The 26,207-nt window shown below is 39.0% G+C and overlaps 1 protein-coding gene across 3 annotated transcripts in view; it reads left to right on the top strand.

Moving 5' to 3' along the window:
* Nucleotides 1-26,207, top strand: part of EIF2B3 (eukaryotic translation initiation factor 2B subunit gamma) — a 163,000-nt gene that overhangs the window by 37,977 nt on the left and 98,816 nt on the right. For all 3 annotated transcript variants that reach the window (XM_007450355.1, XM_007450353.1, XM_007450354.1), the window contains exon 4: nt 20,859-21,018. In XM_007450355.1, the coding sequence (XP_007450417.1) occupies nt 20,859-21,018 (160 nt within the window). The remainder of the gene's footprint in view (nt 1-20,858; nt 21,019-26,207) is intronic.

Below are 26,207 nucleotides of genomic sequence, written 5' to 3'. Positions count from 1 at the left end.
GTAGGGAAACTTTCATGGAATGAGGGCTGTAGGGTAGGGGGGAAATATGATAATTAGGATTATGATAGAAAGCCCAGGCTGTCATCACAAACTCTGTTTACCTTTGGGTGACAAGCAGCCCACATAGCTTAGGTTTTTTGAAACTCTTGGTTGGGCCACCTATCCTGCTCTGAATGATAAGGTAACACCATAGCCTGACCAGTGAAATGGACCCAGATGTACCATTTGTGGGAAGTCAGTAAGCATTCTGTCATCATGACCAGAGAGTTCATTTGAAGAAGCCTGTAGCTACCCAACCTTTTTTCAGCTCTTACCTTGGGTATCATCTGCTCCAGCAAGCTTTCCCTAGCTTTCTAAGACTGGATTAGCACCATTTTTCTGTAATCACACAGAGGCTTTAAATTATCTGTTAAATCATCATCTCCCTGCACTAGACTGTGGAATAAGAACCATATCTGGGCCTCTCATAGAGAAGATGTTCAATATTTGTTTGGTTTTGGGTTTTTTAAAATAAATTTGTTTATTTATTTTTGCCTGCGTTGGGTCTTTGTTGCTGCACATGGGCTTTCTCTAGTTCCAGCAGGCGGGGGCTACTCTTCGTTGTGGTGCGTGTGCTTCTCACTGTGGTGGCTTCTCTTGTTGTGGAGTACGGACTCTAGGCACACGGGCCTCAGTAGTTGTGGCTCGCGGGCTCTAGAGCGCAGACTCAGTAGTTGTGGCTCTCAGGCTTTAGAGTGCAGGCTCAGTAGTTGTGGCGAGCAAGCTTAGTTGTTCCGCGGCATGTGGGATCTTGCTGGGCCAGGGATTGAACCCCTGTCCCAGGCATTGGCAGGCAGATTCTTAACTAGTGCACCACCAGGGAAGCCCCTCAGTATTTGTTTTTAATGAATGACAGATGGAGGTAAGCTCTTTGTAAACATTTGGATCAAGCTTCTTACTCCTTTCATATAGACACAGATGTTTATGTGAGTCTAAGCGTGAGTGGATAAGATTCAGTGATTGTAGACCAGAGGGATCATAACATTGGCTGTCTGGTGTTCACTTTATCTACATCTGTAAGTTCCCACCAAGCCTTACGTTTACTGACATGGCTGGCCCTCTGCCCCAAGCAGGTTATCCCAGAGGGAGGATTATTTTCTTTTATTTTATTGAAGAGGTAGGATGGCATAGTGAAAAGAATACAGACTTTCACAAAAACAGGTAGACCTGGATTCTAATTCTTGTTCCATCACTTACTAGCTATGTCACCTTTGATGATATTACAAGTCCATTCCAAGTTTGCATTTAATTCATCTATAAAACATTTGTATTTTTCATTTATTCACAAATATGTATTGATCACCTGCTATATGCCAGGTGCTATTCTAGAAATACAGTGGTAAACCAGATAAACAAGATCTCTGCCCTCATGGAGTTACTCTTTAAGGAGAGAGAGAGAGAGAGATAATAAATAAGGAAACAATAAATAAATAATTTCAGGTGATAACAAGTGCTAAGAAGAAAAATAAAGTCAGGGGAATTCCCTGGTGGTCCAGTGGCTAAAACTCTGCACTCCCAATGCAGGGGGCCCGGGTTTGATCCCTGGTCAGGGAGCTAGATCCCACATGACGCAACTAAGAGTTCGCATGCTACAACTGAAGGTCCTGCATGCCGCAACTAAAAGATCCCGCATGCCGCAACTAAAAAGAACCTGCATGCTGCAACTGAAGATCCTACATGCTGCAACTAAAAGATCCCGCACACAGCAACGAAGATCCCGCATGCCACAACTAAGACCCGGCACAGCCAAGTAAATAAATAAATTTTTTTAAAAAAATGTCTGATAAGGGGATAAAGAGTGGCGGAGGAAACAATAGCCAAGACGTAGAAACAACCTAAATGTCCATCAGCAGATGAATGGGTAAATAAGATGTGGTACATATATGCAATGGAATACTACTCAGCCATAAAAAAGAACAAAATAATGCCATTTGCAGCAACATGGATGCAACTAGAGATTATCATACCAAGTGAAGTAAGTCAGAAGGAGAAAGACATATACCAAACATATATTTCAAACTTATATATGGAATCTGAAATACGACACAAATGAACCTATCTATGAAACAGAAACAGACTCACAGACATAGAGAACAGACTTGTGGTTACCAAGGGGGATGGGGGTGGGGGAGGGATGGACTGGCAATTTGGGGTTAGTAGGTGCAAACTGTTACATATAAAATGGATAAACAACAAGGTCCTACTGTATAGCACAGGGAACTATATTCAGTATTCTGGGATAAACCATAATGGAAAAGAATATAAACAAGAATGTATCTATGTGTACACTCAGTTATGTGTATAACTGAGGCACGTTTCTGTACATCAGAAATTAACACAACATTGTAAATCAATTATACTTCAATTAAAAAAAAGTGGTGGAGGAAGGAGAGCTCTTTTAGAAGGAGATAATATTTGAGAAGAAACCATAATGATGTAGGGTAGTGAGCCATAAGAAGAAGCCAAAGACCCTGAGGTAGGAATAAGTTTAGTATGTTTGAGAAGCAGCAAGACTAGTGTGACTGGAGCACAGTAATTAAGTAGTTGAATGGTAGCATATGAGTCCTGAGAGCTGGGTAAGAACCATATCATAAAGGATCTTATAGACTGTAGTAAGAATTTGGAATTTAGATTTTATTCTCTGTTGGGAAACCTTTGGGGGATATTGAGTGATATCATGTGGTTTATGCTTTTAAAAGATTACTTCATCTGCTTAATGGAAAATAAAACTGTACAGGCATACTGTAGAGGGTTCAGTTCCAGACTACTACAATAAAGTGAATATTGCAATGAAGTGAATTACATCAAGTTTTTGGCTTCCCAGTACACATAAAAGTTATGTTTACACTATACTGTAGTCTATTAAATGTGCAATAGTATTATGTCTTAAAAAACAATATACAGGGGCTTCCCTGGTGGCACAGTGGTTAAGAAACTGCCTGCCAATGCAGGGGACACAGGTTCGAGCCCTGGTCCTGGAAGATCCCACATGCTGCAGAGCAACTAAGCCCATGCGCCACAGCTACTGAGCCCATGTGCCACAACTACTGAAGCCTGCACTCCTAGAGCCCATGCTCCACAACAAGAGAAGCCACCGCAATGAGAAGCCCGTGTACCGCGATGAAAGGTAGCCCCCGCTCGCCGCAACTAGAGAAAGCCTGCATGCAGCAACGAAGACCCAGTGCAGCCAAAAATAAATAAATAAAATAGATACATTAAAGAAATAAAAAATGTTTTTAAAAAAACACAATATACATACCTTAATTTTAAAAGTACTTTATTGCTAAAAAATGCTAACCATCGTCTGAGCCTTCAGCAAGTCGTAATCTTTGCTGGTGGAGGGTCTTCCCTTGATGTTGGTGGCTACTGGCCAATCAGAGTGATAGTTGCTGAAGGGTGGAGTCACTGCGGCAATTTCTTAAAATAAGACAACAGTGGAGTTTGCCGCATTGATTGACTTTTCCTTTCACTAGTAATTTTTCTGTTGCATGCAGTGCTACTTGACAGCATTTTACCCACAGTAGGACTTCTTTCAAAATTAGAGTCAAACTGTGCTGCTGCTTTATCAACCAAGTTTGTGTAATATTCTGAACCTTTGTTGTCATTTCAACAATCTTCACAGCATCTCCACCAGGAGTAGAGTCCATTTCCAGAAACCATTTTCTTTGCTCATCTGTAAGAAGCAACTCCTCATCCATTAAAGTTTTATCATGAGGTTGTAGCTATTCAGTCACATCTTCAGGCTCCACTTCTAAATCTAGTTCTCTTGCTATTTCCACTATACCTGCAGTTACTTTCTCCATTGAAGTCTTGAACCCCTCAAAGTCATCCGAGAAGGTAGGAATCAGTTTCTTCCAAACTCCTGTTAATATTGATATCTTGACCTCCTCCCATGAATCACGAATGTTCTTAATGGCATCTAGCATAGTGAATCCTTTCCAGGTTTTCAATTTACTTTGCTTAAGTCCATCAGAGGAATCACTGTCTATGGCAGCTATAGCCTTACAAAATATATTTCTTAAATAATAAGGTCAAAATGACTCCTTGATCCATGGGCTTCAGAATGGATGTTGTGTTAACAGGCATGAGAACAACATTAATCTCGTACACTTCCATCAGAGCTCTTGGGTGACCAGGTGTATTATCAGTGAGCAGTAATATTTTGAAATGAATCTTTTTTTTTTCTGAGCAGTAGATCTCAACAGTTGGCTTAAAATATTCAGTAAACCATGTTGTAAACTGATGTGTTGTCATCCAGGCTTTGTTGTTCCATTTGTAGAGCATAGGCAGAGTAGATTTAACATAATTCTTAAGGGCCCTAGGATTTCTGGAATGGTAGATGAGCATTGGCTTCAACTTAAAGCTGCATTAGCCCCTAACAAGAGTGTCAGCCTGTCCTTTGAAGCTTTGAAGCCAGACATTGATTTCTCCTCTCTAGCTATGAATGTCCTAGATGGCATCTTCTTCCAGTATAAGGCTATTTCACCTACATTGAAAATCTGTTGTTTAGTGTAGCCACCTTCACTAATTATCTTAGCTAGATCTTCTGGATAACTTGCTGCTTTACCTTGTACTTTGGTGTTATGGAGATGGCTTCTTTCCTTAGACCCCATGAATGAACCTCTGTTAGCTTCAAACATTTCTTCTGCAGCTTCCTCCCCTCTCTCAGCCTTCATAGAATTGAAGAGAGTGAGGGCCTTGCTCTGGCTTAGGCTTTGGCTTAAGGGAATGTTGTGGCTGGTTGATCTTCTATCCAGATCACTAAAACTTTCTCCTTATCAGCAGTAAGGCTGTTTCACTTTCTTATTCGTGTGTTCACTGGATTAGTACTTTTAATTTCCTTTAAGAACTTTTCCTTTGCATTCACAAGTTGGCTGTGGCACAAGAGTCCAACTTTCAGTCTGTCTCACTTCTCGACATACCTTCCTCGCTAAGCTTAATCATTTCTAGCTTTAGATTTCAAGTGAGAAACATGCAACTCTGCCTTTCATTTGAACACTTAGAGGCCATCATTGTAGGATTATTAATTAATTGACCTAATTTCAATATTGTTGTGTCTCAGGGAAGTCCGAGGTAGGGGAGGGCGACCAGTTAGTAAAGCAGTCAGAAGACACACAGCATTTATCTGTTGTTTGCAATCTTAATGGGTGCAGTTCATGGCACCCCCGAAAAATTACAAAAGTAACATCAAAGATTACTGATCACTGATCACCATAATAAATATAATAATAATGAAAAAGTCAGGGCTGGAGATACAAACCTGGGGATCATCAACAAATTAAATGGTATTTAAAGCCAATGTCAGGACTTCCCTGGTGGCACAGTGGTTAAGAATCCGCCTGCCAATGCAGGGGACACGGGTTCAAGCCCTGGTCCGGGAAGATCCCACATGCCGTGGAACAGTGAAGCCTGTGCACCACAACTACTAAGCCTGTGCTCTGGAGCCCGGGAGCCACAACTACTGAGCCCACGTGCCACAACTACTGAGCCTGCGCTCTGGAGCCCGGGAGCCACAACTACTGAGCCTGCGCTCTGGAGCCCGGGAGCCACAACTACTGAGCCTGCGCTCTGGAGCCCGGGAGCCACAACTACTGAGCCTGCGCTCTGGAGCCCGGGAGCCACAACTACTGAGCCCACGTGCCACAACTACTGAAGCCTGCGTGCCTAGAGTCCGTGCTCTACAACAAAAGAGGACACTGCAGTGAGAAGCCTGTGCACCGCAACAAAGAGTAGCCCCTGCTCATTGCAACTAGAGAAAGCCCATGCACAGCAACAAAGACCCAATGAAGCCAAAAATAAATAAATAAAATTAATTAATTAATTAATTAAAGCCAATGTGAAATCATCTAGGGAGTGTGTGTAGCAGAAGAAGAGACGGCTTAAGTCTGAGCCCAGTATTTAGATACCACGAAGCAGAGGTGGAACAAACAAAAGTGATTAGGAAAGTATGGCCACTGAAGTAGACAGAAAAATCAGGAAATTAAGATGTCATGGAAGCTGAGTGAGGAAAGTGAATCAAGGAGGGAGTGATCAGTTGTGCCAAATACTACTGAGAAGCTGAGTAAAATGAGAGCTAAGAATTTGGCAAGACGGGTGCATTCATGACTTACACCCTTGCTGGCATGGTAGGGGCAGAAGCCTCATTAGAGAGAAGGGGAGGAGGAAGAGGAAATGAGACAGTGAGAGAGCTGTTTTGAGAAATTTTGATATGAGGTGAGGAGAAAATTAGGACAGAATGAAATATTTCATATCTACAAAAGAATATGTGTGATAGAAATACTCCCTTGCTTAGCTTATAAAAATGGCATTCTTTTTTTTTTTAAGACAGATTATATTTTAGCATATGTGTATGCTGATGGGAATGATCTCGAAGAGGAGGAAATTGATGACAGAGAAAAGAAAGCATTCAGTTATTTAATTCAACCATATTTTTCCTAGCTTCAATATACTAGTCACTGTGCTGGGCTCTTGGGATGAACAATGAATAAAACAAAGTCCCTGCCCTTATGAAATTTATCGAGTAGATTAGAGGGAATGTGATCCAGTGTGCAAGTGGGTAGGTTTGCCTTAGATTGGGGGAGAGACAGTTAAACCATTGTTACAGACAGAATATGTAATATGTAATGCATGTACATTTGTTAACTTTTTGCCACAAAGATGTTCGCTGCTTCTGTTTTCTCATTGAAATAAGAAGTGAAGCCACCAGCTAAGAGTAAGGAAGGGAGAAGATTATTGAAATTTTAAGGAAGGATGAGAAGATATGAAATCATCTCAGAGGATGTAAGAGTTAATTTACTAGAGGGCTTGCCTGTTGGCGCAGTGGTTAAGAATCTGCCTGCCAATGCAGTGGACACAGGTTCGAGCCCTGGTCCAGGAAGATCCCACGTGCCGCAGAGCAACTAAGCCTGTGCACCACAGCTACTGAGCCTGCACTCTAGAGCCCGCAAGCCACAACTACTGAAGCCCACGTGTCTAGAGCCCGTGCTCCACAACAAGAGAAGCCACCGCAATGAGAAGCCCACGTACTGCAATGAAGAGTAGCCCCCGCTTGCAGCAATTAGAGAAAGCCCACGCGCAGCAACGAAGACCCAACGCAACCAGAAATTAAATAAATTTTAAAATAAAATAAATAAAATAAGTCTAGCAAATACTGTTATGAGTTTTTTCCACCTGTCTTCAGCTTCTTGGATTCAGGTGTAAAGTAGTCAAAGAGCTGGGATTTATCCAACTTTGGAGCTTTGCCAGATGAGTACAAGGGATAGAGTGGTGAGGAAGGCAAAGATGTATATAAGGGAGTAATTATAGTGATTGACCACCATAAGCTGTGTAAGTGAGGTCAGCAGGGGAACGAGGATGTGAAAAATCAGTGTAGTGAATGAATCAAGGATCCTGTTAGAATCAGAATTGCTGGATTCAGAGTACCAAAGTAAGTGAGTTGGAAAAATAGGAGAAGGTGGTGATCAGAGAATAGGATGTAAGCTCAGTGAGGACAGGGATTTTTGTTTTGTCCACTGCCATATCTCTAGCCCCTAAAATAGTACCTGGTCATATTAAGGGTTCAATATGTGTGTGTTTTATGAATTAATAGGATATTTTAAAATGAGACTTTGGAGATAGTGCAGTTATGGTAATGCCAAGGAATAGGGTATGACAAAATGGTTGAGTGAGGTGGAACAAAAAATAATCAGAAGTGAGGTCAAGGAAACCTAAAATAAGGATGTTGAAATTACTGAGGTAATAAAAGAAGAAATGAAAGAGAGGAAGATAGTTCTAAAGTCGTTTTTTTAAAATCTTAATAAATATTTATCAAAGTTATGTGTGCACATCATTTAAAGAGTTCAGCAGTTCAGAGTTTGTCCCTAAAAATTTTAGTCCCCTGTCACCCTCTCCCCATAGTCTTTATGATAAAGGTAATCACATTCTCTTCTTTTAGCTAATTATTTTGCCTTTTACCTTTGTATCTCTAAATAACATGCTTAAATGGTTACTTTCTGTTTTAGACACTACTTATTGATTCCCTACTATGACAGATGAGGATTTTGCTCCTTCTAATATAGTTATATTGTAATTTTGGAAGATCAATATTTAGTGTTTGACTCTGTAGTTTGACCATGTAAACTGCTGAGCCTTGTGGTCATCTACAGTTTTTTTCCTTTGCCACACCATTTTTTTTCCCTGCAAGGTAATAATCATAGCTTGTCTTTCCTATGCTTAGTTTTCTATGAATTTATTGATTAACCCCAACTTTTTACTGGTTGTCTAATCGTCTCTCAAGATATTTAGACTCCTCAGCTATTCTGTCAATTTCATCTTCCTAAAGAAGTCTCTCCCAGAGTAGTAGTGATTGCCTTCCATGCCTGGTGTGTGTGTAGTTATCATTCTGTCATCTCCCTTCACCATCATGAGGATTTACTTTGCCTCTTTTCTTCAATTTCCTGGAATCCATATTTTCCTTTTTCTTGGTTTACTCCCTTGTTTTTCTGAAAAACATACTAGAGCTTCCTGACAAAATTTGTTTGGGAGCTAAATTTTTTGAGACCTTTCATGCCTGAAAAATCTCTTTATTCTACCCTCATACTTGATTGTTTGACAAGGTATAGAATTCTCAGTTGAAAAGCTGATACTTAAGAATTTTGAAGGCATTGCTCCATTGTGTTTACCTTCCAGTGTTAAGTCCTAAGCTTTTATAATTACTAACCTTTTGAATCTGATCACCTTTTTCTCTGGAAATTGGTATCATCTTCTCTTTGTCCCAGGTGTTCTGAAATTTCATGATGATGTACTTTCATGTGAATCTGTTTTATCCATGTGAGCCCTCCACTCAGTGAAACCTTTCAACTTGGATATTCATGTCCTTCAGTTTAGGGGAACTTTAAAAAATCATTTTGTTGATGATTCTTATCTATTTTTTTCTGTTCTGTTTTTGTTTTCTGGAAACTTACTATTCTGATAATGGATCTCTTAGACTGGTATTCTAATTTTCTTATCTTTTCTCTCATATTTTCCATTTTTTTATCTTTTTGCTCAAATTTTGTGTATGGATGGAGCATGTCGACTATGAGCTTCACTGTAGGGGGTGATATGGTAATGTGGTTGGGCTCTTTCAGGGGAATCTCTTACATCTGTATCTTTAGGTTTTTTCTCTTTCTGCTGGCATTCTAGGAAATGAATGAGGGTCAGGGCAGGGAGGGGAAGTGGGTGTCTCAGAATCTTGTATGTATTCTTTTTTAAATCCCCCCTTTTCTCTAAGGTCCATCCCCTCTCCCTACTGCCAGCTGTGATTATGCTTCTTCCCCAGTCCAGATATCCTCTATTTTATTCTCTTCAGCCTTCTACCGCGGTGGGACCTGTGCAGTAGTTGGGTTGCACAGAGTAGAAAAGAGGGATCTTTCAAAGGGCCTTTTTATTTTAACCCCTCCCTTCCCAGCTTTCTACTCATATCAATTTCTGAGGCTTTTGGGGAGTCTGGTATAAACTGAGTTGGTTCTCAGTTTTCCTACAACTGACTTAGGAGTCATTGTTTTCAATGTTGTATTCTCTCCCATTTTTCCTGTTTTTGTGCATTTATGCCCATTTAAAATATCCTATTACTATTATTCCATTGATGTTTTGGGAAAGGGAAATACAGTTGTGCCTCTTCAATCTATCATCTTTACTTAAAACTTTCACAATCTCTAAAGGAGAAGGGTGACAAGGGAGTTCTGTAGCTGACTGCAATGAGGAGGAGTAGGTGATTTTGTCTGTTGTCATGTGCTTCATGTCATGAACTGGCATAATGGAGTGAGAGAAATGGCCTGGAAATGATAATGAGTAAGGAGTTTACTTACTCCATCTCTTGGCCCTTTGGTTGGAGGACAATATGAAGGACAGAGAAAATGTCCTAAACAATTCCTTCGGTTCTTTTATAATCAAGAGTGATAGACTGTTAGGACCTTAGAATTAGACATCTAATCTAATCTTTTACCCTCCACAAGAATCTGTTCCCATGGAGGTTATGCTAGGCTGTGTTTGAAAACCTCCAGTGGGTATTTCTCATGAGCTTCTAGATATCAGAAAGTTTTTTCTAATGTTGGACTCATCACTGCTTCTTTTTTGTTTTGTTTTTTTGGCCACACCATGTGGCATGCGGGATCTTAGTTCCCTGACCAGGGATCAAACCCGTGACTCCTGTAGTGGAAGCACAGAGTCTTAACCACTGGACTGCCAGGGAAGTCCCTCATCAGTGCTCCTCTTAAATTTCTACTTTTTGATCATATTCTGTCCTTGAGCAATCAAAACACAGGATCTTCCTCTTCCGGTGGCAGCCTTTCAGTTATTGGGTCCCCAAGTTCTTCTCTTCTCCTGTTTAAGGATTGCTAGTTCCCATAATTTGCAGACCTGTCAGCATCCCTGTAACTTCCTCTGACCTCTCTGATTTGTCAGTGTCTCTTTCAGAATGTGATGTTCAGAAATGTGGTCTGAAGAGTGCAAGTCACAGTGGTATTATTTACATTCTATGATCTGGAGTTCATTATTATAAGAGATTTATTAATTTTTTATTGAAGTATAATTAAGAGACTTACAATATTATATTAGTTTCAGGTTGTACAACATAATGATTGATATTTTTATACATTACAAAATGATCACAGATTTATTAATTTCAATAAAGGCAAAGTCTTATAATCATACAGTACTTTACAGTTTTCAAGTATCATACATATTACTTTGAAATACAACCTATCTTCTAGTTTTTCATTAAGTATGATTTAGTTTTAATAGTAATATGCCTGACCAAATTTAAATGTAACATGGGTATGTATAAAGAGGACATAGATTCGTTTAGCACCACTATTATTGTTAGTGTGTGTGTGTGTGTGTGTGTGTGTGTGTGTGTGTGTGTGTGTGTGTGTGTGTGTGTGTGTGTGTATTTTGGAAGGCAATGTGATGGCAAAGGGACAGATCACATAGTGTTTCTGAGCCTATTTTTTTGTCTATAAAATGAGTTTAACTATATTGATATTTTAGAATTACGTGAATTTAGAATTAAATGAATAAAGTATATGTAAGAGCTTTGTAAATGGTAAAATGCTGTCCAATTTTAAGTTATTTGTCTTTGCCATCAACTTAGAGATAGCATAGCCTTAGAGAACCAGTTGAACTGACAGTAGCAGGTAGAGTGTAACTAGTTTCTGAACTGGAATCTTTATGGATTGGAATTCTAAAAGTATGTGGTTAGTCAGGCTGTTGCTAAAAAGGTGTTCAGAGACACATCCTTTAATGAATTAACTTGGATTGTTGCATTCTCTTTAACCAGAATGGTTACCTGATTCTGGATTTTTGTGCCTAACTGAGAATTGCCATACATGCCATACATGGATTATTACTTTCGAATTAATTCAAGTTTATTTATTTATTTTAATTTATTTTTTAATTGAAATATAGTTGATATAAATAGTATATGTTACAGGTGTACAATACAGTGATTCACAATTTTTAAAGGTTATACTCTATTTATAGTTATTATAAAATATTTACTATATTCCCCATGTCGTGCAGAAAGAATTCAAGTTGAATTAAATGTGCTGAGCCTCAAAATTATACTTAGGGACTTCCCTGGTGGTGCAGTGGTTAAGACTCCATGCTCCCAATGCAGGGGGCCTGGGTTCTATCCCTGGTCAGGGAGCTAGATCCCACATGCATGCCACAACTAAGGAGCCCATCTGCCGCAACTGACAGGGCACAACGAAATAAATAAAATATTAAAAATAAATTATACTTAACATGATTTAATCTTTCATCATGATTCCCAAAGTGGATTAGAAACTCAGGACTTTAGGGTCACCACCATCATTAATGCTACTGAACCCAGAGCATAGCTGTAGATAAAGAATTGAGAATAGCTTGACCCTTGTAATCATACAGTTTTATGCCATGAAGGACTTCAGAGTTGGTACAGCCCTCTCATCTTATAGATGAGGAAACTGAGGCCCAAAGAGGGAATGGCTTATCAAAGTCACATGTGGAAATAATAGGAAAAATAAACATATCTAATCTTAGAAGTTACTTTTGGGGGGTGATAAAACCTTGGTTCTAGTTTCTTTTTTTTTTAACTAGTTAATTGTCTGTTTCTCATATTGTTATAAACTCCCCTCTTTCACAGCCCTCTGCTGATCTTCTTCCGAGCTTTCTGGTTTCTAAGTAAACTAGACACTATTTCTATGTCATATACTTCAGGATAAAATTAATATTCAAGGGCTTCCCTGGTGGCACAGTAGTTGAGAATCTGCCTGCCAGTGCAGGGGACACAGGTTCAAACCCTGGTCTGGGAAGATCCCACATGCCGTGGAGCAACTAGGCCCGTGAGCCACAACTACTGAGCCTGCACATTTGGAGCCTGTGCCCCGCAACAAGAGAGGCCGTGATAGTGAGAGGCCCACGCACCACAGTGAAGAGTGGCCCCCGCTTGCCGCAACTAGAGAAAGCCCTTGCACAGAAACGAAGACCCAACACAGCTAAAAATAAATAAATAAATAAATAAAAATTAATATTCAAGTTACAGGCAGAAAATATGTAATGTAAGAGCATACTCTGTGGTCTGAAATGAGGCAATGATGCATTTATCCTGTGGAGTATTTGTGTCTGACATGAAGAAAAAGAATGAAATTATTTAATATAAATTCAGAATAATAAGTTATTTCAAAGCGAAGGTTTGATTTGAGAGAACAAAAAGCTTTTGTTATTTCTCTATTAATGTCAGTGCATTGGAGATTAAAATTAAATTACACATATCTAAATCCTGGAAGGGAAGTGACCAGCATTTTTATGTAGAACTCATTTAACAGAAATTAACACATTATCAGTTAGTTTTTAGCTTCACACAGGAAAGATGAGTAGAATTCTTCTATTTGTTCTATACTGAAGAGGAAAACTTAACATAGGAAGGTGAATCAACTAAAAATATTATGGCTATAAGTATTGAACCTACATTTTAAAATTATAAGTGTAGCATATCACCCTCTAGCCATGCTGTCCAGGACAGCAGCATCTGATTTCTTTCCTTTCAAATATCTCTGTCTTTTCTTCTTTGGAGGCAGCAGGTTCGTTCCCTGCCTCATTGCTTTAGGAAGCTGCCAGATTACCTCTGTGATCCCTGTCCTAACTCCGAACAGTCACAATATCTACAAAGGGTACTCAGCTCTGTCAGAAAGTCTGATGTTTCTAAACATCTAAAATTGGATTTTTTTGGACTTCCCTGGTGGTGCAGTGATTAAGAATCCACTTGCCAATGCAGGGGATACAGGTTTGATGCCTGGTCCAGGAAGATGCCACATGCTGTGGAGCAACTAAGCCCATGCACCACAACTACTGAGCCTGCGCTCTAGAGCCCGCGAGCCACAACTACTGAAGCCTGCACACCTAGAGCCCATGCTCCGAAACAAGAGAAGCCACTGCAATGATAAGCCCGCGCACCACAACGAAGAGTAGCCCCCGTTCACTACAACTAGAGAAAGCCCACTCGCAGCAACGAAGACCCAACGCAGCCAAAAGTTTAAAAAAAAAAAAAAGGATTTTTTTTTTTTGCTTATTTAAACAAAAATGTATATTTGTTGAAATATAATTCACATATCATACAATTCACCCATTTGAATGTACAACACACTGGTTTTTAGTATATTCACAAATATGTGTAACCATCATCATACTCAATTTTAGAACATTTTCAACACCTCAAAAAGAAGCCCCAACCGTTTCACTATTACTCTCCCCCCCCACCCCCATCCCACACTGCCCGTTCACCTTAAACAACCACTAATCTACTTTCTGTCTCTGTAGATTTCCCTGTTCTGGACATTTCATATGGTGGAATCATCCAGTATGTGGACTTTCATGTCTGGCTTCTTTTCATTTAGCATGTTTTCAACGTTCATGCAAGTTACAACATCCACTTGTGCCCCTCCATATCTGTGGGTTCTACATCCACAGATTCAACCAACCATGGATCAACTATATTCAGAAAAAAATTCTGGAAAATTCTAAAAGCAAAACTTGAATTTGCCAGAGTTCCTTGTATGATTTAGATACTGATTTCTTGTTGATTTTTTTTTATTGACGTATAATTACTTTACAATGTTGTGTTAGTTTCTGCTGTACAGTGAAGTGAATCAGCTATATGTATACCTATATCCCCTTCCTCTTGGACCTCCCTCCCACCCCACCCCACCCTCTGTCCCACCTATCTAGGTTGTCACAGATCACCGAGCTGAGCTTCCTGTGCTTTATAGCATGTTCCACCTAGCTGTCTATTTTACACATGGTATTGTATATATGTCAGTCCTGATCTCCCAATTCATCACACCCTCCCCTTCCACCGCTATGTCCACATGTCCGTTCTCAACATCTGTGTCTCTTATTCCTGCCCTGCAAATAGGTTCATCTGTACCATTTTTCTAGATTCCACATATATATGTTAATATATGATATTTTTCTCTTTCTGGCTTACGTCCCTCTGTATGACAGACTCTAGGTCCATCCATGTCTCTACAAATGACCCAATTTGTTCCTTTTTATGGCTGAGTAATATTCCATTGTATATATGTACCACATCTTCTTTATCCATTCATCTGTCATTGGACATTTAGGTTGTTTCCATGTCCTGGCTTTTGTAAATAGTGCTGCATTGAGCACTGGGGTACATGTGTCCTTTTGAATTATGGTTTTCTCAGGGTATATGCCCAGTAGTGGGATTGCTGGGTCGTATGGTAGTTCTCTTTTTAGTTTTTTAGCAACTTCCATACTGTTCTCCACAGTGGTGGTATCAATTTACATTCCCACCAACAGTGTAAGAGGGTTCCCTTTTCTCCACACCCTCTCCAGCATTTGTCATTTGTAGATTTTCCGATGATGGCCATTCTGACCAGCGTGAGGTGATACCTCATTGTAGTTTTGATTTGCATTTCTCTAATAATTATTGATGTTGAGCCCCTTTTCATGTGCCTCTTGGCCATCTGTATGTCTTCTTTGGTGAAATGTCTATTTAGGTCTTCTGCCCATTTTTTAATGGGGTTGTTCTTTTTGGTTTTTTTTTAAGAAGATGTTGGGGGTAGGAGTTTATTAATTTATTTATTTACCTTTGCTGTGTTGGGTCTTCGTTTCTGTGCGAGGGCTTTCTCTATTTGTGGCAAGCGGGGGCCACTCTTCATTGCTGTGCACAGGCCTCTCACCATCGCGGCCTCTCTTGTTGCGGGGCACAGGCTCCAGACGCACAGGCTCAGTAGCTGTGGCTCACTGGCCCAGTTGCTCCGCAGCATGTGGGATCCTCCCAGACCAGGGCTCGAACCCGTGTCCCCTGCATTGGCAGGCAGATTCTCCACCACTGCGCCACCAGGGAAGCCCGGTTGTTTGTTTTTTTGACATTGAGCTCCATGAGCTGTTTGTATATTTTGGAGATTAATCCTTTGTCTGTAGCTTCGTTTTGCAAATATATTCTCCCATTCTGAGGGTTGTCTTTTCATCTTGTTTATGGTTTCTTTTGCTGTGCAAAAGCTTTTAAGTTTAATTAGGTCCCATTTGTTTATTTTTGTTTTTATTTTGATTACTCTAGGAGGTGGGTCAAAAAGATCTTGCTGTGGTTTATGTCACAGAGTGTTTTTCCTATGTTTTCCTCTAAAAGGTTTATAGTGTCCAGTCTTACATTTAGGTCTTCAATCTTTGAGTCAAATTTAAACAAGGACAAGGAGGTAACAGGAAGTGTGCCAACATTTACTGATGCTTTTGTTTGCCCGTAGCAGGTTGAACTCTGGGGATACAAGGATACAAAGGTAAAAGAGCTCCTTATGAAGCTCGAAGTCTAGATGGGAAAAAAATTGTAATCCAGTTTAGTGGTTTAAGGTCAGTAATGGATCAGAAAAGGCTTCATCTCTAGATGAGATAATATATTGGCTCTTCCCTTTCTAATAACTATGACAAGACCAGAATCTTGATTGATAAATGTGTGGTGGGGTGGAAAGAGGGACTAGGGAATGCATTCTTGGCAGTTTACTCTAGCAAATTAACATTAACTATGTGGAGGGAGGATTGTGAGAAAGAAGGCTGAATTAGGTAGGTGGAGTCATATTTCGAAGACATTTAATGTCATGCTAAGCAATTTGAACTCAATCCTGTGGAGTAATGATCTCCAAAATGGAGTGTTCTCAAAGCCAGAGGGTGTGCAGGATGGAGTTCCAGAGGTAGATATTAGAATATCTATAAATAAATTAGAATATCTAGTTCTTTTTAATTTTATCTCTTCTTTTAAATCTATTTTTATATATGTTATAGAAAGAGCATATTATATCATTTATAGTGATTTGTGTGTTTTGGGGTTTTTAAAATTTTTTTATTTTTGGCTGCATTGGGTCGTCATTGCTGCGTGCGGGCTTTCTCTAGTTGTGGTGAGCGGGGGCTACTCTTTGTTGCGGTGTGTGGGCTTCTCATTGTGGTGGCTTCTCTTGTTGTGGAGCACAGGTTCTAGGCATGTGGGCTTCAGTAGTTGCAACACACGGGCTCAGTAGTTGTGGCTCATGGGCTCCAGAGCACAGACTCAGTAGTTGTGGCGCATGGGCTTAGTTGCTCCGTGGCCTGTGGGATCTTCCCAGACCAGGGCTCGAACCCGTGTCCCTGCATTGGCAGACGGATTCTTATCCACTGTGCCACCAGGGAAGTCCCGATTTGTGTGTTTTTAAATAAATATATTAAGTGGGAATAAGTGGATAAGTGTTTATCTTTTTTTTTTTTGGTTTGGAGAACACTATTTTAGGGTGTCTTTAAGCAGAAAAATTAAATAAGCAGTGCAAACTGGAGTATGGATTAGAATGTGGGAAAACTGCTGTGAGAGAGACCAGTTAAGAGACTAGAAAAGAGCTTACCTGGTGGCGCAGTGGTTAAGAATCCACCTGTCAATGCAGGGGACACGGGTTCGAGCCCTGGTCTGGGAAGATCCCACATGCTGCGGAGCAACTAAGCCCGTGCGCCACAGCTACAGAGCCTGCGCTCTAGAGCCCGCAAGCCACAACTACTGAAGCCCGTGTGCCTAGAGCCCATGCTCCACAACAAGAGAAGCCACCACAATGATAAGCCTGCGCACCTCAACAAAGAATAGCCCCCGCTTGCCGCAACCAGAGAAAGCCCACACGCAGGAACAAAGACCCAAAACAGCCAAAAATAAATATATATTTTTTAAGTTAAAAAAAAAAAGACTGGAAAAATATTTTGAGGCCTGAACTAAGACAGTGCAGTGGAAATAAAAGAGGAGGACTTGGGAATCAGTGAGATGTGAGGAAGGGGTACTGGGTAGGAAAGAGAAGACTTCAGCCCTAGGCTATGGCCAGCTTTCTGTCTTCAGATCCTGGATAGTGGTGACACTATAAGCTAAGGAGCAGAGGAAGGATATCTCGTTCTAAGACTAAGGATTATCACATTTCTTATTTACATACTAAGTTGGTAATTCCTTCCTGCACCTGCTGGTCAAACCTTAGTAAAAACAAAGTGGCAGTTGAACACTTTGGGGACTGCAGACTGGGAATCTTTTCCAAGTATTTCAACCAGAATTGAGCATAGTGAGGTCTCCGTTGTAGTTAGCCATCAGTAATTATTAAAGCACCAAACTACTCTTGGGGATTGGATTGGGATTGGACCACATAGGTAATGTAAATTGTGACCATTCACAGTCACACCAAGTAGCTGAATTCATTAGTTCCATATGGGCAGGGGTGGAGTGTAGGGTGGTGATTTGGATCGTAGCCATTGTTTGTGGAAGTGCTGCGTGGGTAAAAGCATGGTAAAAAACTGCCCTGACAGTTTTTCCAGGGGAGTAAGTGTGTTTTTCTTTCTCCTTTCTGTAGGAAATTGTTTGCCAGATTGTGTTATTTATAACAATCTGTCATGGAACAGCTTCCAGGAAAAGAAAAGAGGCTAGTCCCCATAGCTTTCCTTACCTCCTACCCCACCATTACTACCACACACACATACATCCGGTTTTGTTTTTTTCTTCTAGTTTTACTCAATGGTTTTGGCTTGATTGAAAATGTTCTTATAATGACAGATTTCTGGGCTTTGCCATGGCTTGGTAATTGGGTTTTCTAAACTATATTTGTCTGCTTTAGCCAAGACTAATTGGCAGCAGTTTGAATTTTGAATTCCTGGGTATCTTGGATACTCAAGTGCTATCTTCTACTTTCCCTTGAAGACCTTGTATGTTTCCACTTGGTGGAAAATGCACACATTTGCTGTCCTTTAGAGCTGTGCTTTTTGCCCTTGACATTGCCCTGGTTCCTCTAGAGGAGGAGGCTTGGGATAAAGCTCACTGAGGACTGTTAGAATAGTGAATAGGGAGGTCTTTGGAGATGCCATTTGGTCTCTGCAGAAGATGAGGCATACTGTGGTGTTAGAAAAGAACTGGTCGCCCAAAACACAAGGCATCTGAGGGTTGGTATGTCCCAGGAACTTTCAAGTTAAGATATACAGTTGCTTCACAGTACAAACAGTCCATGTTTATTCATGGTTTGCGGTCACACATGATCAGAAATACTTCTGGCTCTTAACAGTTTTTCCACTTTAGTAGAAGAACATTTGCATTTCTAGAATGGGCTTTTCATTTTTAGAATAAAAATAAAAACAATAGTCATTTATTTTCTTCCTGTTACAACTTTTATTAAAATGTAAAGAAAAATAGATAGCGTTACGAAGATGTAAGGATGATTTCATTTTCCTTTTAGACTTTAGTTTCTTCTTCCAGGATTTCTAGCTTTGGAAACAAAGTACAGTTTGTCAGCAGAGACTTTCCTTTGGAAGTGGAGTTGCAGAGAAGACAGGAATGTGGTCTCAGTGAGAGTGGTGCATTCTCTGGGAGCAGAGGCAGGAAGAGGGCCTGATGGAATAGCACCTCCATCTGTATCCCAGGCCCTGCCCTTTCAGACTGAAGCCTTTCTTTTCACGCTGAGAACAGATGGCAACCAGACACGGGGGAGGGCTCTGTTCCTTGTGCTCCTTGGGGATTTTGCATTCAGCTTAGCAAAAAGTCATCTAAAAGCAGAGGTAAATGAGGCTGCAGACTGTTCACAATTATGCAGGACTTGTTTGACCTTCACTATGCTGAAAGATTTATTTTTTGCAAGTATTGAATGATAACAGCATTTATTTTCCAAGACAACATTGTCACCACTTGAGAGGCATCTGCATTAGGGTTGTTTTCTTCACTCTGGAGTACACTTAATAATTAAATTTATTGTGGAACAGTCAGCTTGCAGAAATCAGTCATCTTATTAAAGAAACTTAGAAAAATAGAAAGGATTTTTTTTCTTCAACAAACTGTCATTTTCATTATAAAGAAATGGGACAACTTCTGTACTGCTGTAAGTGACATGTCTTTAATAAATGGTCCATACTTCCTCCCTTCTAAGCATTGTTAACAAGAAGTAGGATTCTGCAAGCTGTTTCTTCTTTAGCTTGCGTGTATGTGGGCTGATCTGTTAATGTTTGACAGTTCCTGGATGGTGAGCTGCAGACTTAAGGAATTTTTTTCCCCTAAGAAGATGATGTTTATAGGAACTTTTTTTTTTTTTAGCTCAGTTAAGATCCAGAAAGAATTAAGAGAGCCTGAAGTAGAAGAGTAGAAAAAAATCCAAATTTGAACTTCTTAAACTTAAGAGGCCTTCAAAAGGAATTGTTTAAGCTATAAATAACGAGTTATATGTAGAAAAGGGAATGACGCTTCTGGTACAGATTCTGTATTCGGAATAAGAAATTGCAGGCAGTAAGATAAGGCATTCTGATGGTTGAGTCACTTCCTGAGCAAGTATGATTCTTTGCTTTCCTAGAATGTAAGTTGAAATTATCTATATTTTCCCCCAAAGCAGGAATCTTGATTTTAAATTAAAATCTTAGAAAAGTTGGAGCCACTTACAGAAATTTCCATGTAGATATTTACTTTATTCTTAAATCTGGAATAATTTACTCCAGTGTTTTTCAGACTTTTTAAAATAGCAGAACCTGTACTGTTATGAGGATTAAATGAGTGCTTTTATACATACCTGACGTTGTATTATAATTGTTTATTAGCTAGACTGATTTTCCAAAGAAGGGCACATTATAATATATTCATGTGTTAGTTTTTTCCTAGTATTGTAGAAAAGTAACTTTAAGTTTTTTTTAATTAATTTTTTATGGTATTATAGTTGCATTACTATGTTGTGTTAGTTTCTACTGTACAGTAAAATGAATCAGCTATACATATACATATATCCCCTCTTTTTTGGATTTCCTTCCCATTTAGGTCACCACATTGCATTAAGTAGAGTTCCCTGTGCTATACAGTATGTTCTCGTTAGTTATCTATTTTATACATGGTATCAATAATGTGTATGTATCAATCCTAATCTTCCAATCAAAGTGACTGCTTTAAAATAAAGTATTTCATAACTATATTGAATCATCAAACTTTGCCAAAGTGCTTTTTGAGCTGTAAAGGGATGTATAAATTTAAGATCATTAACTCCATCGTCACAGAAATAGACAATGTGGTAGTTTTCATACTCTGTTCCTTAGAGCCCAGGATTCCAGAGGTGCCTCAGGGACAGCAGCAGTAAGGCGTACACAAAGGGGAGGGAGGAATTCCAGACCCTCCCCCAACACAGCTCAATTAGAATGACCCCATTTATTTTACCTGTGCTACTGCTATAAAAAAGGTTTGAGGGCAAGTGTGCAGTTTGTGTTCTTTGAAGACATTATAAGTTTATCCTGTGATGATTTGTGTGATCCATTGTCCTTTGTGATATTGACTTTTCCCCTTCTCCATTTGACAGACAGATGTACTGGTCCTGAGCTGTGATCTGATAACAGATGTTGCCTTACATGAGGTAGTGGACCTGTTCAGAGCTCATGATGCATCGCTTGCCATGTTAATGAGAAAAGGTCAAGATGGCTTAGAACCAGTTCCAGGTCAAAAGGGGAAAAAAAAAGCAGGTAAGGAGACTAGAGTTTGATTTATTTGTTTATTGGGTTCTTATAATTATTATTATCATTCATGCTTTCACTTAAGAAACATTTATTGAGAACTGACTCTACTATGCTAGAGGTTGATGACATAAAGTCAAATAAGACACAGTCCCTGATTTGAAAAGGCTTATAACTATTGATTAGATTCTGTACCATCCAAGAGGCTTTTGTCTGCAGAGAGGAGCACTCAGAACTGTTTGCATTGTGTTTAAAACTCAAATAATTGAATACATATACTAAGAAACCAAAAAATATAATTTAAAATTAATGTTTAAAAAATAATTAAAATTTGATTACAAATTAAATTAGATATCTTTAAGCAATTAAAATTATTATTACAAATTTAGTATGGTTGATTCTTCTGAATACACCAATCACCCTGAATAGCCAATAAAGAAAATAGTCGTTAACCATGCTTTGTCTCCTTAGGATTACAACATACTTATCTTGATATTTCCTAGGATTCTAGTAGTGGGTTATTTTTTTTTTAATCTTCAGAGAGTTATAGTAATCTTACCAGACCAAAAAGAAAAGGAATAATACTCTAGTCCATCCAGGGTTATAGAATTTGGGTTATTGACTTGTTATTGATTTTTAGTTAAGGCATAGTTCATGATTGCTTTTCCCAGAGTATTTCAAACCTGAGTCACTGATTCTATGACTGGGCTACTTTTAATAACTGAACTTATGGGACTTCCCTGGTGGCACAGTGGTTAAGACTCTGCGTGCCCAGTTCAGGGGGCCCTGGTTCGATCCCTGGTCAGGGAACTGGATCCCACCTGCATGCCACAACTAAGAGTTCGCATGCCACAACTAAAGAGCCTACGTGCCACAACTAAGGAGCCAGCGAGCAGCAACTAAGGACTCTACATGCTGCAACCAAGACCTGGTGCAACGAAATAAATAAATATTTAAAAAAAAACAAAACTGAACTTATGACCAAAAAGCTTTGTTAGATCATACTTTTTATATAGGTTTTAGTTTTTCCTGGAATGATGTGTTTTTTCCCTGGAGTTTTTCCCTGGAATGATGTGTTCTTTAGGTTTTTCTTAGTCAGAATTATGTAACCCATTGTCCTGTCATTATATATTGATGCAGTCTGTTGCAATTATTAGAAGCTACGTATGGCTTATTAGTATCTTGACTATTATTAATAGAGCCACCTAGAATGTTCATTCCTAGGATTTGAGTAATGTAGTTTGTACTTTTAGCTCTCTTCTTCAGGGCATTTGGTTAACTTGTAATTTTGGATTATAGCATTGAAACTTTCTAGTCGCTTTTTGTGTTAAAGCAATCACTGGTGCAGATCAATTGTTGAATCCTCTTTCTACCTTGTTATTATGTATGCTTCTCATGTGGATCAGTCCTTTTGTTCTTGACATAGTTTCTACTTCTGTGAGGTCTGGTTTGCTTACTCACAATTCCCTGTATTCAGCCTTTTCTACCTATACAGATAAAAACAACTGTGTATCCAGACTTTATAAACATATGTATATTTCACAAATATTAATGTTTTCTTTTTTTCATACTCCTCTACTTATAACAATTTAAAAGAATCAAATACCCTACTATAGTTACTCTTCTTGGTATTATAACTTTTTATTACATTACATATTAGCCTTTATCTCTTAAGTATCATTATAAATGTGTAGCTTTTCACATTTTTATTTTAAATTAACTGTAACTATTATCTGTCTATTCATTTTTAAATGTTTTGATGCTTAGCACAGGGAAATCAGCTCGGTGCTTTGTGACCGCCTGGAGGGGTGGGATAGGGAGGGTGGGAGGGAGGGAGACGCAAGAGGGAAGAGATATGGGAACATATGTATATGTATAACTGATTCACTTTGTTATAAAGCAGAAACTAACACACCATTGTAAAGCAATTATACTCCAATTAAAAAATAAATAAATAAATAAATAAATAAATTATGGTATACCCATTCAATGGAAAAAAAAATGTTTTGATGCTTAAGTTGTCACAGCGTGGTTAGTGGAAGTCCCTTTATGTTGGCTCTTCTCTTCTCTTTGAAAAGGTATGATGTATACTGGTAACTTGCTGTATGGTTATAGTGTGAGTATGGAGGGCAGGGAAGCAGGAAATGGTAGTGGAGAGAATACAGGGATTAGACTAAAGAGTTTGAACTTTATCCCCAAAACAGTGGGGAGTTGTTTGAGGAATTTTAAACAAGAAAATATCATAATCAGATTTGCGTTATAGAGAGATTTTTCATTCTTAACATGAAATTTTGAACTCCTCAGTATCTATATTTTGTTATGTTTGACGGCTAAGTTTCACCTAAATGAGTTTTAAATTCTTACCATGGAATGCTATGCATTTCAGTGATAAGCATTTTTTTAAAAGAATCCTGAATTTCTCATTGTGTATTTGGCCTGCCTCTTGGCTGCTCTTATGTGCCAGAACAGCCTGCAGTTCTCTCGTTCTCAGATATGGTTCAATAGTCTAGATCCCTTAGGTCCAAGTTTCCCAAATTGTGTTCTTACTGGCTTATTGGAGGATGCCTAATGGCTAGATGTTTCAAGAGCCATCGTTCTCCCTGTTGCCACTTCCTTCTCAGATTTGTAGGAGCTGTAGATACTGAGGAGGGCAGGATCAAACTTATGTTTGGATTTTTTGGACTGTTTATTTTTCCTGCTACAAGCCTTTACACATGATGTTCTCTACCAGAAATGCTCTCCCCATACCCACAACACATGCACTCTAAATCCAGCTTAGCCTTCAAGTTATTTGCTGAGAGTGGTCTTCCTTGACCCTCTAATATGAAATTATAGCCCGTTTGCCTACGTATGGCAGCCCTACTCTTTTACTTACTCTCTCCTCTACTGACTATAAGCTCCGTGAGAATAGGGGTCATGTCCAGTTTGTTCACTTTATCCCCAGCGTACGGCTCAGTTATGGCCGGTGATGACCAGTCAGTAGATATTAGTGAATAGGTTGAAGGGCCTGCCTATAAAGGTAGCTCTTATTGGCCCCGAGGTAAGAGAAAGTAAATTCAAGCCCTAGATGTTCAAATCCTAAAAATTTGAGTCTGAGCTGTAGTTAGATTCATGAGTGGGTATTATAAGAGCCTGTGTTTCAGCAATATAGGTTTAGCACACTGACACTACATTGCCTATTAATTTTTTTTTCTTTTCTTTTTTTGCCACACCACGCAGCTTGTGGGATCTTAGTTCCCCGTTCCCCGACCAGGGATTGAACCCGTGCCCCCTGCAGTGGAAACATGTAGTCCTAAACACTGGACAGGGAATCCCCATTGCCTATTAATTCGTGTTTAGAAATGTTTTCAAGATTTTTAAATTAAACAGCTACTGCTGTAGCATGGTTGTTAAAAGCACAGGTTCTGGAGTTCAGACTGGGTGGGCTTCAACACTCAAAAACTGTGTGGTCTTGGACAAATTGTCTAACTGACCTGAAGTTCATTTTCTTTAGCTGTAAAATGAGACTGAATCCTTTGGGGATTTTTGTGTGAGAATTAAATGAGGTGTTTGTAAAGCATGTGATCTGCTACTTGACGCTATAGTTGGCCCTTCTTATCTGGGTTTCGCAATATGGATTCAACCAACCAGTTGTGTAAAGATAATTAATTTCCACTTACCATCCCTTGCTTGTTAGAAAATCCAAGATTGCCTTCTTTCTCAATTTCAGTGAGAACATAGTATGTTTATTTTGCTTAATTACAGATTAACGTGTTTACTAAGGGGCTTTATTTCTGGACATTCCTGTGTGCAGATGTTTAATGCTATATGATTTTATGACACAAATTATTGACTATTATCTCTATAGTTCCACCGTGTCTCTTGGGATATATGAAATGGAAAAAGTTCTAGGAAATTGTTTTTTAACGTATCCAGTTCACTGTAGTATTTCTAAAACTCCTTCCTAGTTCTCAGAGTTATATACAGCTTTGGTTCAGACTAGAATTAGTATATATCAAAGTTCTTCAGAATCTCACAAGTAAAAGCTGTCACTTGGTTGTCACCTCTCAATCAGCTTAGCTCCCTCTGTATTAACAAATGCTGGCAGGCAGTTCTGAGCCTATATTTCTTTTGCTTCAGCTTCCTTGATTTTTCTCAAAGGTCTACTGCAAAAAAAAAAAAAAAAAGGAAAAGGAAAAACCTTCTATTCCTGCTTAGGCTTCTACTTATCTTTTTTCTCTTCTCAATCCTATTCTCATTGCCCCCTCCCCCCCTTTTTTCCTAATTATATCCAACAGAAGTGACTTGAAATCCCTGCATACTCAAAACTGAAATTCTTGTGATTGAGGAAACAGTATACAGAAAAAAGTTCAAATATGCTAGAAATTGTGTGTCACAATGTGACAAGTACAATAATAGGAGCATGTACAAAATACAGGGAACAGTTTAATGTGTTAGTTACAGGGAAATATGTTTTAAAGACATGACATTTGAAAAAAAGGAGTTGAGCAATTTACTTAGGTACAGATTGGGTAGTTGGTATGAAATCAGATCCCTGACTAACAAATGCATTAAATTTTGATGTAGTCATTGAATTTAGGACATACTATGTGTAAAATCTATGCTAAGTCCTATATGAGAAACATAAATAATCAAGGTTTGCTCATAAGGTAAAATCCAATGAATGGGGCTAGGTAGGTTTGTTATTTACCAACTTTTATATCTATCTATGGTCTAATAGCACTTTGTGGATAGTTGTTCAATACCACATCAGTGGTAAGTGGTAGAAACAGAACTTGAACCCGTGCCTTCTAACTCCATAGCCTGGGCTTTCTACTTTTTTTTTTAATTTAGTTTTAATTTCTATCAGTGTTTTATAGGCCCATAATTTTTAAAGTGATATAATTCTCCAAGGTATATTATAATAAATAGCAACCCCCATCTTGTCTCTCCTCACCTCACTCAGAGGCAGCCACTTTCAACATTTTTAGCTAATTTTTTTTCACATTTAGCCCCACCTCTCAAATAACATGCTTTTGTTTGTTATGTCTTGATATTTTTAGTTTTAGGAATTATCTATTTACTTCCTACTATAAAAGTTAAAGATTTATTTCTATTTTACCACACCTTCTGCCCCCACCACACATATGCAAACTTCCAGTCTCCTCAGCTTCCTAATGTAGTTACTTATATTGTAGTGTTGATTAACTGAATATTTG

Source organism: Lipotes vexillifer, unplaced genomic scaffold (genome assembly GCF_000442215.2).
Source record: "Lipotes vexillifer unplaced genomic scaffold, Lipotes_vexillifer_v1.1 scaffold961, whole genome shotgun sequence".
NCBI classification, from domain to species: Eukaryota; Metazoa; Chordata; class Mammalia; order Artiodactyla; family Lipotidae; genus Lipotes; species Lipotes vexillifer.
Note: the sequence above shows the minus strand (reverse complement) of the source record. Positions and strands in the feature narration are given on the sequence as shown.